The sequence below is a fragment of the Neopsephotus bourkii genome, unplaced genomic scaffold (genome assembly GCF_033783945.1).
Source record: "Neopsephotus bourkii isolate Nb327-2 ecotype Australia unplaced genomic scaffold, CSIRO-AGI_Nbou_v1 NB_1016, whole genome shotgun sequence".
Classification (NCBI taxonomy): Eukaryota; Metazoa; Chordata; class Aves; order Psittaciformes; family Psittacidae; genus Neopsephotus; species Neopsephotus bourkii.
The window spans coordinates 3,858,855-3,877,197 of NW_026901505.1; the positions used below are offsets into that span (position 1 = coordinate 3,858,855).

Genomic DNA, 18,343 nt, shown 5'->3' on the forward strand with positions numbered 1-18,343 from the left:
TCCAAGAGGCAGCTTCCTCTGCTCTCCCGACCACTTTCCCAGCAATGCTTTGCAGCTCTGGGCTGGCTTCGTAATGATGTGTCATTTGCAAGTCAGCACCTTGCACTAAGCCCTGAGGTGGGGAAATTACGCAGCAGAAGAGGCAACAGTAAATTCCCCTGCCTTGCTTATTTTCTCAAGGCTGATGAAATCCCATTGTGCTGTTGGGGCTGCACAGCACAGCTTTCTCCAATTCTACTGTGAAATGTGTTTAGTCACAGATAAAAAAAAACAGAATCCAGACCTCAGCATACCTTCCCCACAGCATCCTCTTCCCTTTTGAAGTCATCAGCCTCTCCGTCCTTCATAACTGGGAGTGCTCATTCTCTCCCTGTGCACTGGAGCCTCTTGCACAGCATTCCTCAGCCTTTACCTGCCTGCAACGGCCTTGCAGGGACACAGCCCTGTTAATAAACATGAGAGTAGCTCATCTCCCTAAAAACCCCAAACAATTAAATGCTTCCCCTTTAAAGGCAGTTGCAAAACGCTCACGTTACTGCTTCGTCATGCTACTGCTTTGTCATACAAAGTTTTAATCAAATTATGAAATCGTCTTAAAAAGTAAAACCTATGTATGCTAGCTAAAGGGAACTCAGAAGTGTATTCCTAAAAGCCAACAGTCATTCAAAACTGCTGGAAGTAGTTGTGGTCCTCTCCGAAGTGTTACTCCTCAAACACGTCACCAAACGCCTCGCAACCGGACGCCATCCTGCAGTCAGGCGCTGGTGTCCACGCAAGCTCCCTGCTGCTGGAGCAAAGCTGCCAGGCGCTGTGCCTAGGGATCCAGGCATCCCAAGTCTCCTGGAAACCAGCCTCTAAGTCACTGGAATTGGTAACTATTCTATAAAATGACCTGGCACGCAGATTGGCCGTCAATTGTGCTGCCAGGGAGCAAGTTACGCCACGCTCCAAAAGATGCCAAATTTGCTAGAGCATGACTTGTGTATCACGCGCATTTTCCCTGCCAGCACTCACCTTTAAAATGCATGCACAGCTCATTGCCTTGCTAAGGAAGGGTTGAGTGGGATCAGATCCTCTAATCCTAGCAGCACCCTGATGAGTGACCTCGAGGGACAAAGCCAAGGAAAAATCCTACCACGCAGCGTCCACCCACCAGCCAGCAATGCCTGCTGAGCAGGAAGGGATGGGGAATACCCAGCGTGCTGACAGCCGGCAGATTTCTTCACCAGTGACACGAGGGGGTGCTATTTTAGGCACGGTTTTGGTTAAGGAAAAGATGTGAAAATAACCTTGGATGGAGCAATTAATACAGTATTGGCTGAAGGAGAGGATGAGCTGCACTAGGGCAGCCAGGGTTGTGTGGTTTGAAGGACATGCTCTGAGAAATGATGAGACCTGAAAAGCGAACCAGAGGGAGGAGCCCGGGGTCTGCCACATGGAGGATGCACAGAATTCCTTTAAGTCAAAAGGGCAAAACCTATCCAAAAATTGTAACTTTATAAAGAGGTGGCAAGATTGATGAGAAATGGCTGCAGGAGGGCATCAGACCTGAAGCAGCAGGGAAAAAGCAGTAAGAGGAAGCACAATTATTGAGGCACAAGAAAAAAAAGAAAAGAAATATATGTGTTTAATACAAACTTGCTCGTTAGGAACAGTACACTGGTTGCTACCTCCTCCTACAGAGAAAAACTGCTGCCCCTTAAATCCCCCTGCCCGTACTCCCTCCATGCTGCTCCTGAGTTCATTCAGCCCTGATCTTAAAGTACCGGAGTTGGGAATTGCTGAAGTCAGGCTAGTTACACCTAGCAAAGGCAAATAAACAGCAAAATTCTTCAGCAGTATCATAGTAAGAGACCACGAACAAAAGAAGGGCCACAGGGCACTTAGGGTGAGGTAAAAATGGGGAAGAAAACCCTATTCCTTTAACAGCCCTGCTGTCTAAAGCTGCAGAGCCCAGGCACAGGGGCTTTGCAGCCATCCACACTGGCACAGCCAGTTCCTTAGAGGAAAGCTGCAAGTTGCACTTCAGCGTATTGATAAAAGGGAATTTCCACACGAGCTTGGCACCACCGCGAAGAATTTCAGCCTTAAAAAAAAAGAGATGTTTCGAAGTGAAACCCTAAAGAATGACAAACTTTGCACCGCTCAGACCCAGCAAGCAAACCGCCCGGCCTGGGACTAAACCAGCCGAGGCGAGGAGCGGGGCCGGCGGGGATGTCTCGGGGGATGCGGGAAGAGGAGGGGGGGGGGGGCCGACGCGGAGCCATGGTCCTGCGGCGCGGTGTCACGTCCCGCCGCGGAGACCCTTGCTCGGGGAGGTGTGAGTGGATTTCCTCAAGTGCATTTTGACAGCTGTGAGGAAGCGGGGCGGCAGCAGCAGATGGAGACATTCCTGGCTGGGCTCCCCCTGCTTCCCCTCCCCTCGGCGGGACCCCCGGCACGGCACAGCGCGCCCCGGGGCTGCGGGGGGAGGCGGGACCCGCGGGTTCTGATGAAACATCTGATGTGCATTACGGCAGGGCAAGGGAAGACAGCACGGGCACTTCCCATCACCTGCTCGAGATTTTCCTACGTGCCCGTGTCCCCGTCCTCTCGCCCCGCTTCAGCCACTGGACAAAGGGAGCAGCCAGAGCCGGTTGGGAGGGGGGGTTGCTCGGGGGTGCGCTTTGCAGGAGTGATGCTTTCCCCACGTGGTGGCGCGGGGGGTGGGGGGGGGGTAAGGAAGGCAGCGCTCTGCCCTGTTCACCCTCAGGTACCACGACCCCCTTCTCAGCCCCCTCCCCCAAGTGATGGATTTGGCCCAAATCCACCCGGAGCTCGCAGGGTACAAAACCCCAAGGGAAAAAAAAAAAAAAAAAAAAGGAGGAAAAAATGAAAGGAGGCGCGGGTGGAGGGTTTCCAAGAAAGTCAGTGCAATAGCTGCGACGGAGAAAGATTTTTTTTCTTCCTTTTCTTTCAAATCAAGTCTTACAACCAGACGGCAGTGCCGCAGGACGGCCGGCGCGGGCAGCCGGCTCTAGGCACGGGCACCCCCGCTGCTTCCCCCTTCCTCCCGAAGTTCCCTTCCCAGCCCTAGGGCTGCGGGGGACCGGCCGCTCAGTGCCTCCTCCCCCGCCTCCAAAGCAGCGCTCTTGTCAAGATCCCGCTTTTCCACCTTATTTTCCGCGCTGTCCCCACCCCCTCCCATAGCGCCGGGGAGAAGCAACTTGTGTCTCACCACCACCACCACCATTCCCCTCCCCGCCGGGTGCGTCCGTGCCCGCTGCCCCCCGCACGCCCATCCCCCGCGACGCGGCGCGGGTGGGGCCGGGGGAGGCGGGCGGCTGCAACCTGCCGGTGGAGCCGGGCCGGCCCCCGGCGGGCGGGCGGAGCGGGGCGGCGGCTGCCATTGGCCGCGGCGCGGAGCGACACCTGCTCGGCTCCCTCATGCGAGTGACACCGGGGCTCGGCGGGGATATTTGAGGCACCCTCCGGAGCCACCACCGCCACTCCGCGCTCGCCGCCGCGCCGGGCACATGCGGTTCGCGGGGCCGCGGCGAGGAGCGCGCTGGGCCCGGGTGCGGCACCCCGCGGGGGAGGACGCGGCGGCGGCGGGGGGAAGGAGCGACCATGTGCGCGGAGCTCCGCGGCAAGCTGCTGGCCCTGACCCTGCTGTTCGCCATCGCCCGGGCGGCGGCGGGCACTGAGGCCACGCACCCGCCGGAGGGGCTGCAGGACAGGACCCCACAGCAGAAGGGGCGCCTGTCCCTGCAAAACACAGGTACGGCTTAGGGCTTGAGTGGGGTGCGAAGGTGGAGTGCTGGGGTGTGTGTGTGTGTCCCTCACCCACCGCTTCTGGAGCGCTGGGGAAATGGAGTTATGACAGGCGTTTTATTCCGCGTCCGACTGTCAGGCATAAATCATCAGAGGAAGTAAGAGCTCGCTTCTAATTACCTTTAAAGCCCGGCTTTGCCAAGCACGTGTTGCCCTTGCAACAACCACGGCCGCGCTCCGGGCGAAGCGCCTGGACAGCCCGACCCCGGCCCGAGGAGGCGAGGGGCTGCCGAGGAGAAAGTTTCTTGGCGCAGCGTTTGAAACCGGGTCGAGGAGGGGAGGACGGGCACGGACGGGAGGGAAGGGGAAGCGGCTGGAAATGACTGGTGCTTTGCCTCCTCCGTAGGGAGTCGTGCAATGATGCAACGGGCCGGGGGTTTCTCTCCTCCTCTCCCGCCCCCTGCGCTCCCTCCCCCGGGTATTATATGCCTAGAAGAAAGAGAGCTGAGGCGTGCACTTCGCTGGATCGCTTCCCAGCCGTGCAAAGAGAGAGCGCGGGATCCAGACGCTTCCCTCCTTCCCCCCCCCTTCCCCTTTCTTTTCCCCCTTCCCTTTTGCCTTTTTTTTTCTTTTTCTCTTTTTTTTTTTTTTTTTCCCTTCTCCCTTTAACACTCTCAGTGCTGCGAAACGTGTTTAAACACACACGAGCAGGAATGCACGAATGCCCATTAGGGACTGCCACATGTGAATCACGGCACTGTGCAGTTCTCAGCACGCTGGAGCCAGGACATGTGATCCGGCAAAGGGTTTGCATCCGGATGCCAACACAAGCACTACAGCTGAGCTCCCGGCCCCAAAAAAAGCCCAGCTCCACGCTCTGCAGCGCTCCACAAACAGCTCCATCCCCCTCCAACCCCCCCCCACCCCCCCCCGTGCGTGTGTAATTTGCTCAGCTTTTCGCTTGTGGCCGAGACATCCCCCGGAACCGACCCCGTGTCCCTCCCCCAGCGCTGCACTTCGGGGCAGGTAGAAGAGGGGGAGGGAAAAATAAATGCAGCGGCAGTGATTTGGTTCTGAGCCGGGGGGAGGGCATGGGAACTCCCTCAGACTCCGCATTTCCATCCGCGGCTCCTCTCTCTGCCTTGCAGCGGGTTGAAATTAGACCGAAAGTTGCTGTAAAGACTTGCAAATGGACCGCATGGCAAAGGGGGGGGGGGGGGGCTGGGGACGTCTGAAGCATGCTGCGGTTCGGAGGGGGATTAGGCAGGCTCCCAAGGGCGAGCTTTAATTAAAGGTACCACTAGGGCACAGAGTACGGGAATTCTTAGCATCCTCAGTTCTGGTCTAAAAACTGCCCCTGTTTAACTTTATCCCTAGGCTTTTTCAGCAACCACCTTCCCTCTGGCAGTACTACTACATCAATTTTTTTAATTTTCTTTTTTTTTTTTTTTTAAGGACCAGAATATGTCTTGTTAAGAATCAGATTTTTGGGGTTTTTTGCTAAGTGAGTATTAGGCAGCATTTTTTATTTATTCTTTTTTACAGTATTACATAACATCTGAAAGGGCAGAACAAACACACGTGTAATGGCTGGCTCCAGTACATCTATTTTATGTTCTACATATATAAATATATATGTATTTTCAATTCATTTCTGCATAGTTGCAGCTCTATGCAGCACTCAGTTTAAAGGACTGTATCAGTGGGAGTTTTGCCATTAACTTCATAGACATCACCACAGGGGAAACCCAGTGGTCTACAAAAAACATTATGCTAATAGCCAGAAACTAGCTCAAAGTACCAGGAATCAGAAGTTTTAGCTGCCTGGGTCCTGGATTTCTCATTTGGCACTTAGAAGTTGATGGGGGGCTTTGTACAAGGCAGACAGCAAAAATCACGCCTGTCCTTTGCTCCTGAGGAATGCAAAAGCATTAGACAGTTCTCAAGTGAAATAACTTGACGTAAGTATAGTGGATTTGGCATTTACTTCTTGGATATCACTTTCATAACATAATACACCCAAGTTTTGGCCTAATTTCTGCAAAAAGTGGGCATGCTGTGAGTACAAGAGCTGTTGTTGCATGTTTTTACTTTCAAACTGATGATGTTGGCAAAATAACTCCCTCCCCTTACCCACCACCAGCTTCTCTGAACAGTTCTTCAAATTAACTGTAATCAATGCTCGTTTTAGCTGAAATCCAGCACTGCCTGGTTAATGCTGGCGATGTGGGATGCGGAGTGTTTGAATGCTTTGAAAACAATTCTTGCGAGATCCGAGGCTTACATGAGATCTGCATGACATTCCTGCACAACGCTGGAAAATTTGATGCCCAGGTAACATGGTGAAATATCTGATGTATCTGCTTGTTTCTAATACATACTTGGCATGTATCTTAGTTCCTTAACATATCTTTGCAAAAAAAAGAGCTACCATTACAGGGCAAATCTGCTTTTGTGCATGACTTAAGAATATCTCTGTCGAAGGGTCCAGAATCAAGGCCCCAGAACAGGGGTGTGCAACCTGTCCCAGGAGACAGGCTGTCTCTGGCTACAGCGCCCTGGATCACCTCCACCTACTGTACCCAGAATAACTAAATCAGAATGCTGACCATGGTTTTCAGAAACATCAGCAGCTCAAGCTTCTACACCATGTTTGTTCAAAGCCGATTCTGAAATGCAGCTTGGGCTCCCAGTTCCTTTAGACATATCAAAATATTTCCCAATGTGCAGTTACTAAAGTTGGCTCTCACGACTCGCACACAACCAGTACAGGCAACCTCCTAAAGCTGCTCTATTCAAATAAGTCTTTGGTTCAAGCACGTTAAAATACGTTACTTAGATGGTATGCGGTATTAAGTTTGTCTCCTTCATTTTCTCCCCAGACCATTTATGCATCATTGAGACATCCTGTTATTATGTCTTGTAAACCTACTCTCCCATTTCAGTGTGGAGGGAAGAGAACATTACGACGGGCCAGCAGCATTTGGCTTGACCATGTAGTTTACAGTTTAACTTGACTAAAAGCACCAGCTACATGGCACTATTAAAAACATGGTAAAAAGTTGAGCTGTATTCAGGATTCAGCCTGTTCCATGAGACATGGTGGGACCACCCAGTAGGAAATGCTTTTGAAGTGCTGAAGTTTTAGGCTCAAATTCTCAAGGATGCATGAAGGGTCTGGCAAGCCATTGAAATGGGAATGGTTTTTTTCTGTGGGTATTTGAAAATCTTCAACTAAATTTCCAGGTGGCTTCCAGAAAACACTCATTTATTTTTGCACCACATTCTGTTGGTGAACAGAGTTGACCAAAGAAGTAGGGCCTGTTGGGAGGGGAATGAAAAGGGCTACGAAGGTTGAGTGTAGCCGTTGATGCACCTCATCCCCAGTCCCTAGATACTGCTAGTCAAATACAGCCTGTTTCACATCCAGGCTGTCTCAAGTACAGAAGTATTAAATCCATGGAGTTTTAGTCAATATGGAGGTGACTTTAGCCTCTACAATGACACAACTTTTCATGGTTCGTCTCACTATTATCTGTAGTTATTTGAGGCTGCATTAAATGACAGGACTAATATTGGCCACTTCATTCTCTGCTTTCTGGTCTCCTTCCCTCACTCTGAAACCTTAGAACTGATGTCAGGTTTAGTTTATACAAGAATGTTCTTTTTTTTTTCTAATCCTTATTTGCCTACCATGCTGAGTAGGTTTGTTACTGAAGGGAAGAGCAAGTGCCTTTGGTATGGGGAATTGAAAGGGATGACTGAAGCAGTTCTGTGTTCAGCAAGAAACATTTCTGGCTTGCAACAGTTTGGGGACATCTGCTTGCAGGTCTGAGTGAATCTTAATGTTAGTGGAGCTGTGCCAATATACTTACTGGATAAAGGATAACAAGAATTTGGTCTTCATGAAACACTTGTGTAAAATAGTCTGGAGCTAATGAAGGGATGTATGCAATGCAGGAGGCTTCCATACACCTATTGCTCAGCAGCATAAAGGAATCCTGAGCAGAGCTGTCAGACTGTGATAAAAGCCCGGCATATGGCTGCTGTAGTCTCAGCAAAGAGGAAAGAAAGGGATGGTTTTCATACGCACTAAGGAACTGACTGAAGGAATCCCAAACAGTGGTTAAAGAGGTGCTACTAAAGCAGCTTTCCTGTAACTTACTTTTATAGTTTCTTGGTTTGATTTTCTTAATTTCACAATTTCTTGCAGCAAGGAGGCATCAAGACACTGTGGGATTATTGCTAGTGCTGATTTGAGTCCCTCGCTGAGGCAGTGGTCATAGAGGAAAAGTACAGCTGGGGAGTGGGGCAAGTGCATACATAAGGTGCATATATGTGTATGAGTTTGCAAACTGATTTTAAAAATTAAAAGAAATCCTTATTTTCAGTTGCTGAATGTGTATCTGCTTTTGGTCCTGGGGACTTCAGCCATGGCAGGATGCCCTTTCCTTTGTGTGAGCCTGCTGCTACCCCAAAAGTGAGCAAAGCCAATAACTCAAGCACTGAATCATTTCAAGGTGCTCACTTTTGCCCTTTCCCTTGTTGGGCATTCAGCTATTGGAGCAAAGGAAACCTCAAAATTCCGGTGAGGAAACCCTGTGTGTTCAGCTCCAGTGGGGTAGCAAAGCTGGGTAACTTGACATGGTCTTTAAGGGCAGAGAAACAAAGAAAAGAAGGAGAAAAGCTATTAAGTGATACCCTTAACAATCTAATAACTCTTGACATTGCCCTACAGAGGAGCAGCTGGCTGGGCATAAATCAGCTGCTGTGCTTAATGGACAAAAATACAGACCTACTCCATTTCTTTTCTTCTCAGGGAAAGTCCTTCATTAAAGACGCTCTGAAGTGTAAGGCTCATGCCTTGAGGCATAAATTCAGCTGCATCAGCCGTAAGTGCCCTGCCATTAAAGAGATGGTGTTCCAGTTACAGCGGGAGTGCTACCTGAAGCATGACCTCTGCTCCGCTGCCAAGGAGAACGTCCAGGTCATTGTGGAGATGATTCACTTCAAAGACCTGCTGCAGCATGAGTAAGTGCCTCAGTGCTGGTGCAGTCAGAGGCGTGGGAGCTCCTTCCAGGAGCATGATGGTGCCAATGGGCTGTGCATCTGCCCAGGAGCTGTTTCACCTCCTTCTGGCCTTAAGCATGTCTTGGTTTTCCATGCACAACACCAAGTTAATGCTTTCTTTGCAGGGGCCTTGGAAGGCTAGGTTATTTACAAGGGCTAGATGTGACTGTGAAAGGTGATATGGGTTGAAGTTGGACCTGGCTGTCTCCTTGGTCCTTTGGGCAAATACAGTGTCAGTGTCTGCCATTTCCAGATGCACTTCACAATGTCTCTGTGTTTTCTGAGCTCCAAAGCACTGTTTCTGACCCCAGGATCCTGTTAAAGATGACAGCTAAAAGAGAAGGGGGAAGAGGGTCTATGCAAAGTTGTCAGCCAGATGATGATTTCTTCTTTAAATACATACTTTCAAATATCTTTTAGCTAATTGTCCCTGAAAGAGCTGCAGTCCCCCAGGTAATCTCCCATTCATCTTATTCTCTGTTAATCTCAGATGCTTTTTAATAAAACATGGAGATGTACAAAATGAAGGCACAAGTCAGATTTTGAGGAGTTCATCCCTCTGACTGGGAACAGAGCTGCCCTCTGAGGAATGGCAGGCATGAATCCTATTTGGAATTGATCAAAGCTGCTACATGACAGTGACAAACCAGGCACAAGCTGTTTGTACCAACTCTTTGTGCACAAATGTGAAAATTGGAGCCTGTTTTTCTTGCAGGTGAACATCTCGCTCCCACACAAGAAGGTTGAGCCACAGCCTGGCACCAGGCTTAACCTTAGAGCATCTTCCTACCACACCTCTATGCCTTTTCATCCCTAGCAGAATTAGCACAGAAACTCCAAATCCCAGCAATCATGACATATAATTTATTTTTTCTTTCCATAATCATTTCCTTTGAACTTGTAGCCTTGCATTTCCATTGGTATCCAAAGGAGCTGTGATCCATTTCCCTTACTTTCTATTGAAAACTACCCTCCTAATACTTAAGCTGTAGTTGAAGACACTTCAATACCAGTTTACTTTCACATGCAGAATCGTTTGCTGTGGTTTGTATGAGCTGAACACGATGGCCTGAAAACAAGGCCCTTTCTATGGGCATTCCTGACACTGAGATGAAAGGTACGGCTGGTGGCAGATCCAGGCCTTGCCAGAGTGAAGGTCAGCATCCTGCAGGCAAGGGGGAGAGGGAAAGTGGGGCTCTGTCCTGCACAGCAACACCTCTGTGGGTGCTGCTCAGACTGTGTTAGTAGGCTATAAATTGGGTACTTGGCACCAATTAAACCTCCCTTCCCCCCCCCCCCCCATCATTTGGGGATGAGAAGAACTATGAGAGCCAAAAGCCTGTCCAGAGAGGAGTAAGTGATCTTTATTTTACAAACAGTCTAAAGCAGGAGTGCTCAAAGGCAGCTGCTTATTTCTTGGGAGCTTAACTAGGGGGTCTTGTTTTGAGAAGAGACAGGTCATTCAGCTGAACACCTGTAATTTGCATGATCTCATTTAATGCTTCTGCACTTCAGCATCTCACTGAGTTGGAGTGTAGCTTTTTTATGCAGGACTCCCCAAATAGAAGCCAGCCAGCCTCCTCCCCTCCCCTAAATTTAGAGGCCATCTCTGAAACTCTTGAACTAAGGAACTTGTCTGAGATCAATAGGCAAGTGTGGCAGAGCTGGAAATAAAATCACGTCTGCTGACTTGCAGCCTTGTGCTCAGTTCAGGCACTCTGGTCAGGCCAGCTGAAATACAGAAAGTAAAACAGTGACTGAGAAATGGGCCAGTATTAATCCACAGGGCTCTGGCAGGCTGAATACCTGAAATTTTTGGCAGCTGAGCCACTTTTTAGTCATACCAGCAACCTATTTCTTACACAGATTTTTGTAAAGGTTGTGCCAAATTTCAACTACTGATTTCTCTATCATTTTTTTTCCTTCCTTCTGCTGTATTTCTCTGTCTGCAACATGCTCAGTTCTCTCATCTTCTATTTTGCATTTAAAGCCAACCCTAAGAGTGGAGAAGCGAGTGGCAGCTCTCAGGCTTGTTTTCTGATTGTTTCGTTCTGTTTTCTCCCGATGAGTGTTGAGGAACATGACTGGGATGCTGAAGTCTCCTCCTGAGTCAGCTGTGGTGGGGTGGGGGTCAGGCTGATTTGCTATGGTGGAAGTGGTGACAGGCCCTGGCAGCTCAGTCAGTGCTGCATTCCAAGTAACTTTTTCTAAGCAGCAGAAACAATCCAAACATGGGAAATATTTTGAGATAGGTGGCTCTCCAAGATTACTCATTCAGAATGTGTTTAAGCCGTTGGGCAAAGCAAAACCAGGGTGGCAGACAATGATCATCATCTGTTCGTTTTCTTCATCTCTTCTGTCAAGTTCTTGGGAATAGATTGAGACTGGTCCAGGGCCACCAGAGCTGGTGCCCAGAAGGTGCACCCCAAGCACTCTATACAGCCACAACTGCTGGCCCCAGCCAGTTCTGTAGCACTGTGGATGGTTCCTACTGTGGAAGACTTTGAAGCACGTCCTTCTGGGCCTGCTAGCAGCTGAGCGGTTGTGTCAATAGACAACATCAATATTGACCCACAAAACTTGTGACCACAACTATTTTAGAATCGCTGCACTCGGTGACCTGTGGCTGAGGAAGTGCCTTGCTCAGGCTGCGTTGTGCTGTGGGGGCACAGAGGGATGGGGGGGAAGCAGAAATGGTATTTGTCCATGGCTCATTTGGACTCCTTGTTTGGCTGGGAAAAATTACATACTGAAAGATGTACTTGACTCTGAGGAAATGAAGGGGAAAAAAACCTTTGGTGGCACTGTTTCTTCCTACACCAAGTGGATTCCCATGTGTCTGAGCTTTGTGCAGCTGGATCCTGAGTCCAGATAGGATCTTGCTTGTGATGGAGATCAACACCTGGTGCTCCAGGGAAAGCTAAAGGTTATGAGAAAAGCCAGGGAACCTCTAGTTTAGTATCTTCTGCTCCTAGCAGACATGAGGAAATGCCTCCCAATGCAGAACAATGATCAGTGTATGTTCTATATCAAGTAGATGGCCCTAAACATGAACAGGTTTCTTTTCATGTGTATCCTGATTAATAAAGATGAAGGCCATGGAAAGAGAGAGTAGCAGAAGGTGTGAGATATTAGTTCTTCCATTTGGCAGCCCCATTTGCCAGGCTTGTAGACCTCATGTATTCCTGTGGTGGACTCCCAGAGTATCTCCAGTGGGAGAGAAATCAAGGCAGATCCAGCACTTGAGTGAAGCTTCGTTTGACAGAATACCATCATGTGCATTTCTCACAGCAGTATGGCCAATTAGAATATGATATATTCTATAATAAACATATGCTGGAGAACTGTTCTATGAGCTGTTTTGTAGCAGCAACTCTTACCTTGACAGGTCAGTAGGTAGCATGGGAATAATGCTGCTGAACTGTGCTGCGCACAAGGAAGGATAAGGCAGAGGGGCCATTGCATTTGTTCACTGGTAGATAACCCTTATATATTATTTTGACCCTTTTCTCACTGTTTCCTTCCCTTCTAGGCCGTATGTTGATCTAGTGAACATCCTGCTCACCTGTGGTGATGAGGTGAAAAAGGCAATAACAAGAAGCGTCCAGGTCCAGTGCGAACAGAACTGGGGAAGTCTCTGCTCCATCCTGAGCTTCTGCACCTCTTCTGTGCACAGTGACACCATCCTGGGTCCAGAGAAGAAGGCAGGTGAAGCCAGCAAAGCTGGTGCTGGCCGTGGGGACATGCTGGCCCACTCCGACTCCGACCACAGGGAGACCTCACGAGCATCCAAGGCAGAGAGAGGTACTAAGGGCCACTTGAACGCCCATGCCCGGGTGAAAGCTGGGGGCCATGGTCCCAAAGGGGTACATGGGGTCATGGACCGGGCAGACGAACTGTCCGACTTTTCTGACATCCGGAGGTGAAAAAAGGCACCAAGTCCCCGTTTCCCCCATCCTTCCCCTCCACTGGAAACCTCCTCCGTTGAGTCCCATCTTCCCGTCTATGGACATTCCAAAGCATTTCCCATTCAGAGGTCAAGCACAGGGCATTGCAAGATATATACGGACCTCGGCAACAGTGTATATAGTAGCAAAGGGAGAGCAGTGGCAATGGGTTATAGATCCAGCAAACTCAACACTTGAGCAGCCACCAAGTGTGGCAAAATGTCTCCAGCTAAATTCATTTCCCCTTTTTTATGAAGTGGACATCAGCTGAAATTTAGGATCTTGTTTGGGGGTTGTTGGGTTGTTTTGAGGATTTGTTTTTCTTTTTGTTTTGTTTTGTTCTTTTTTTTTTTAATTGGTCCCCTTGGCTGGGGAGAAGGTTCCAAGAGGGCTCTGCCAGATTGCATGTGGCTGCTTGTGGCTTAGCACCTCCGAAGGTTTAGGGCAAAGCCTTACAGCAGATGGCTGAATTCCAGGGGGATTTGGTTTCTTGTCTGTGGCTGAGAACACAAGAGCTCAAGGCTCTCTATGTGACACTCTCTAATGAAATAACTACCCCATCTCTTGCACAGGAACCGTGGCATCTGGAGCTCCACCGCTTTCTCTTAAGTAACTTCTGAGCCATTGTTCCCATCTGGGTGATGCTGCCTATAGTCTAAGTGCCCCCCCCCGTTTGGTTTTTAACCACTGCATAACTTGACACTTGCTAATCCAGTCACTTCAGCATATCAAAAGCAAGTAGTCAGCTTCCAGGCAAGGCAACATGACTGTTAAGACTTGCACAGTAGGGAGGACCCCCAGGAGTATGCTGGTGGACCTCTAAAACCCCTGTGCACATTCTCTGCTTACACCTGTCCGCTCAGTGATACAGGTCCTCCAGCACAAGCTTAAAAGGGTGGGCATAGGCTCAGACAGTGAAGGACCCTATATACATGGTTTTTCTGCAGGACTGCATTGAAGACCCATCATAAATCTCCTTAGCAGCAGCATGGCATGGTTTGCTAGGATGTGGACCCCCGTTCTAACCTGCCTATCAGCTGTGGTTTATCCAAATGCCAAAGATAAGGAGAAGGGGTTCACTTGGGGTTTTGTTTTGTTTTTTTAATTGTCATGCAAATAATGACCACCAATCTCTGCAGAATGAGTCAGTAAAGATGAAGAGTGTCAAGAGCTTATTGCCTCTAACCAGTTTTAAGTGTGAATGAGGTGTTTGAACACATCTCTCGTACCCCCTATGCAATTGTAATTCTCAGGTTGCAGATCTGCAATCCTATATCCCCAGATATTGTAGTGGAAATGGAGGTTACAGCATCCACGGGGACAGAAGGGTGAACTCTTCAGCTTCCTCTAGAGAAAAAACAAGTTTTCTTAGAAAGTGGGAATCACACCAGGGATTTGAGCCTTCTCATTTAGAAAGTTTGGGAGGAAAGCTGTGGGGGCAGGAAAGCAGTTCAGTAGAGACAGAACGTACCCAGTGAACTAACGTACGTCATGTCGCATGGTGGGAAGGAGCTGTATAAACAGTAGAGGGTGTTGGAATTTGGCTACAATTTCCAACTCAGATTTTAGTTACTGCTAAGTGAACACAGCTCCTAATAGCTATATTCAGGGTTTAATGCATGTATCCACCCGCAGAAGTTACAGGCATTGCTTTTAATAGAACCCCCGTAGGAAGGAAGAGAGGACAGTTAAGTTGAAAAGGTGTGTCTCTTTGTGATCACCAGGTCTTTGTTTACGGACATGACCTTGATCCCGCCTCATTTTAGCTAAGTTCTGTGACAAAAATTTTCATTCAACTTAACTGGGAAGAGGTGGGATCAGGCCAGGAACTGAAGCAGTGAAGACTGTGCTGACCTGAGGAGCAGAGCTCCTGCAGGTGCAAGTGCTAGCTGCCCCGCTGAGTAGTAGAACAGCTCTGCCATGGATGAGGCACCCAGCCTGTCCCACAGAGGAGCTTGCCAAGGTTGGTTTGGACCTGCCTCTGATGGCTAACTCCTCTGCTCCAAAACCGAAGTGGCTGCTGGTGGTACCATGAGAAGGTTTCTAGCGTGCCTCCATGGGTTTCCTGTGAGCGTCCTCTCCCCCTTGGTGGCATACAGCCACCATGAAGAACAAGCTCAAACCAAAAAGACAATCCAAGTGTTTTAGAAAAAAAAAAAAAAAAAAAAAAAAAAAAAAAAGCAAACACAAAACAGAAACAACAGCTCACTACCAACATAATGCTCTTGCATTGAACTAAAATAAGATCCCTCTCTCGTTAGAGGTCTGATTCATCAATGGGAACCAAACATACAGATCTACATCCTTGAATGTCTCAGTCAACGTATCACCTCAGCATGCATACAGTTTTACTTGTATTCATTTGTTCTGTGGGGAAAATTGTATATTCCCCTGGTTTAGTCAATAAAAATTGGGGGGGAGGGAGGGAAGCTGTGGGTGGGATTTTTGTGTAAGGCATAATATTTTTTCCTCTGTGTGTGAAGATTTTATGTGTTCATCTACTGATTCCACATATGCTATTATTGTAAATATTTAACATTTCTATTTATTATAGTGTCCCCATTAAAAAAAGAACACTGCTGGCTATGATAATTTAAGCGTATGTCATGACCTGTGTTGTATATATTCATGCCACTAGTATGGTTTTTTTTATGTTTAAAGCTGCGTAAATATAGTTTTATACAGTTCCATAATGTTATTGACAGCATAAATCATTTATTTATTGTTAAACCTTCTTTCATATCTAACAAAAAGGGTGCGTTTTACCTGAGATTATTTTATTGTGACATCTACATAGCCTTAATTCTTTATAAAAAAGGAAAAAAAGTCCATTTAGATACTGTATGATGCTTTAATTAACATTCCTTATGAACTTGCTGTTCATGAAGGAGGTTTAGCTTAAAAGCCAAGATATGAATGTTTCCTTTATGCTTTGCATCTGGAATGAGCCTTGTTCTGGAATGAAAATAATGGGAGAAGCAAAATGCCTACTGGAAAACTATAGCAGAAAACCCTGGAAAATGCTGTCCTAACTTAAAGTGCTGAACTAAAAGGAGAAAAACAAAAGGAAAGTTAAAAAAAAAAGTGAACTGTCCTTAATTCCAAGTCTCTGGGAGAAAAACATACTAGTTTTATCTCGTGTAGAATTTGCAGCCAAATAAGCTTGTAAAAAAAAACAAAGAAAATGCATATGACTTTAGACAAAGCTCTGTACCTTTCACACTATTATTTTCCTTAAACACTAATAAATGTTTTGAATAAGTCTTCGGCTGGGTTTGTTAGCTGGAATTTCAGCTGATGTGATAAGGGGTAAGAAAAGCCCTCTGAAGTTGGGCCAGCAGCTTCAGCCAAGAGGGGCAGAGGTAATCTGTCTGCTCGTCCCCCTGAGCCTGTGCCAGCCAGGCTGGGGCAGATGTGGGGATGGAGCCAGTCCTCACTCTTTGTATACTGGGGAGAGCTGGTGCAAGGGCGGAGACTTCGACACCAGCGTGTTGTTCCCCTGGGAGGCAGAGACCAAGGCTGCTTGGCTGGGACCTGTCAGATCGGTTCAAGGGGAGATGTGGGACAAACCAGAGGATGAAAAACACAGCTAGCAGAAGCTTGTGCCTTTCTCAGGATCAATAAAAGCCCATGCTTGTTCTGGGAGGTTTCCTTTAGCAGGAGCCATGCACTGGGTTCACTGTAGCATGCCAGAGCCACCTCATCTGCTTTAAATTAGGCTGTATTTAGGCTAGGAGTGGGGGGATGCAGGTACTGACGGGTTTGTTCTTCTCACTGCCCTGATGATCTTGGATTACAAAAGTCCCTTAGGAGGTGGCACACTGCTCAGACAGGTTGGCTATAGGAGCAACTCGGCATCCCATACGCACATCCCATCAGGGCTGGGAAAGGGGTCTGTGGATGACTACAGCACCTGCCAGTGGCAAGGTGGCAGCAGCCCCCAGCACTGGACCCATTAACAGATACAACAGCAATGCTTTCCTAAAGCTGTAATAGCTGGTAAGATTTGACCTGCATGTATAAAAGACATGCTCCATGTAATAGCAAGAGTTATCCCTTTAGGATTCTACCTTAAAACAGGATATTCATTTGGATCTCCACTGTCAGTTGTTAATAACGTATCAATAAGTGCCAGCCACTGGCTCTGTACAGGGATGAAAAAGGCACGTACAATTGCTGTAATTCTCTCTCAGATCACCCCATCACCATCCCAGCAGTGATCAGATATCAAAATTTTAAATGCTTCCTGGAGTTTCAGCCAAGGAGAAAAGCAAAATCCTAAGATGCACAAAAAGCAATTTGCAGAAACAGCACTTTGTGTTGTCTCCAAAGTCATTTTCATACAGCATCGGGGTGTAGGCAGCAAGGGGATGGGGAAATTATGAGAAAGCACCTCAGAACATAAAGCACAGGGTTTTTTTAAGGCTGCATGAAAAAGCACATTTTTAACACTCCTTCTGTGGGGTTTAAAAATAACTAAGCCAGTTGAAGCCTTTGGATGAGATGGGCTTCACAAGCCTAAATGTGTTTTGCAGCAATCCAGGACCTGTGGCATTTCTTTGCTTTTAGGTGCAATAGCTCTTTATAATCCTGCCTCAGACTGTCACCAGACACCAATGGGAAAGTGTGTCTTGCCAGCAGGGATGTCACAGAGTTTGGTGGATGTGATCTCGGATCCAGCTGCACTCAGGCTACTGCTAAGGAACAGCTTGTGCTGGTGTTGGACCACACAAGATCCCATTGTATTTTTAAGCAGGGCTGGTACACATCTTAGCTGGGATGCAGCTAAGGTAACTGCATTCTGCCCTCTACCATCCTCCCTGCAATTTCAACTAGAAAAGTTATTTTTCACCTCCTGAACCATGAAGTGGTGAGACTGCATTCTGTTCCAAACAGTGGCTACATGTCACTGATAGAGAAGTGACCCTTACCTTCCCTTAGGGCATCACATCTCACAAAACAGCACGGATGTAAGTAACAGAGTGCTGACATTAAAAAGTACAGAAGCACAGAGAGAAAAAGAAGCCCTAAACCACACTGCAGAGCAGGGATTCTGCATTGCACAACCCTCGGAAGTTTACAACTTAAAATATGCTTAATACCAGCATATAAATCTGCTTCAAGACTGAGGTGATCTCAGTTCAATTTGGTCTGAGTCACTTTACAAGTGAGGTAAGGAAAACCAAATCAAGGCAATTCAGATTGCAAATGCACATCCTTACACAGCTCTCATCCACTCAAACAAATCCCACCAAGATTCATACATGCAGTCCATTTGGATTTATTCTCCTACAGTCTCCCTGCTAGCCTCCCAAAAGAACAAAATTAATCCCAGATATTGGCTTGCTCAGGCATACCAAAACATTTACAAATGTATATAGCAATTTACATATGTCAGCCCACATAGTGAGCTGAGTCAAACCTACTGCCAGTGCTTCTGTGCTCATCTCTACTGCTTCCTCAGCACTGCCCTTCGCTCTCCTCCCTGAGCCCACGCCTGGAGGTGCCACGAGAGCCGAGGCAGCTCCAGAGCAGCAATCTGCTGCGTCACCCTGATGAATTCACTGCAGCGA

General features: G+C 47.9%; 1 protein-coding gene across 1 annotated transcript; it reads left to right on the plus strand.

Moving 5' to 3' along the window:
• The first annotated feature begins 3,386 nt into the window (after positions 1 to 3,386).
• STC2 (stanniocalcin 2) lies at positions 3,387 to 16,032 on the plus strand. The gene is made up of 4 exons (XM_061360301.1): positions 3,387 to 3,760; positions 5,945 to 6,087; positions 8,573 to 8,784; positions 12,356 to 16,032. Exons 1-4 carry the CDS (start codon positions 3,610 to 3,612, stop codon positions 12,747 to 12,749), a joined length of 900 nt encoding a protein of 299 aa, XP_061216285.1. The 5' UTR covers positions 3,387 to 3,609; the 3' UTR covers positions 12,750 to 16,032.
• Positions 16,033 to 18,343: the final 2,311 nt, after the last annotated feature.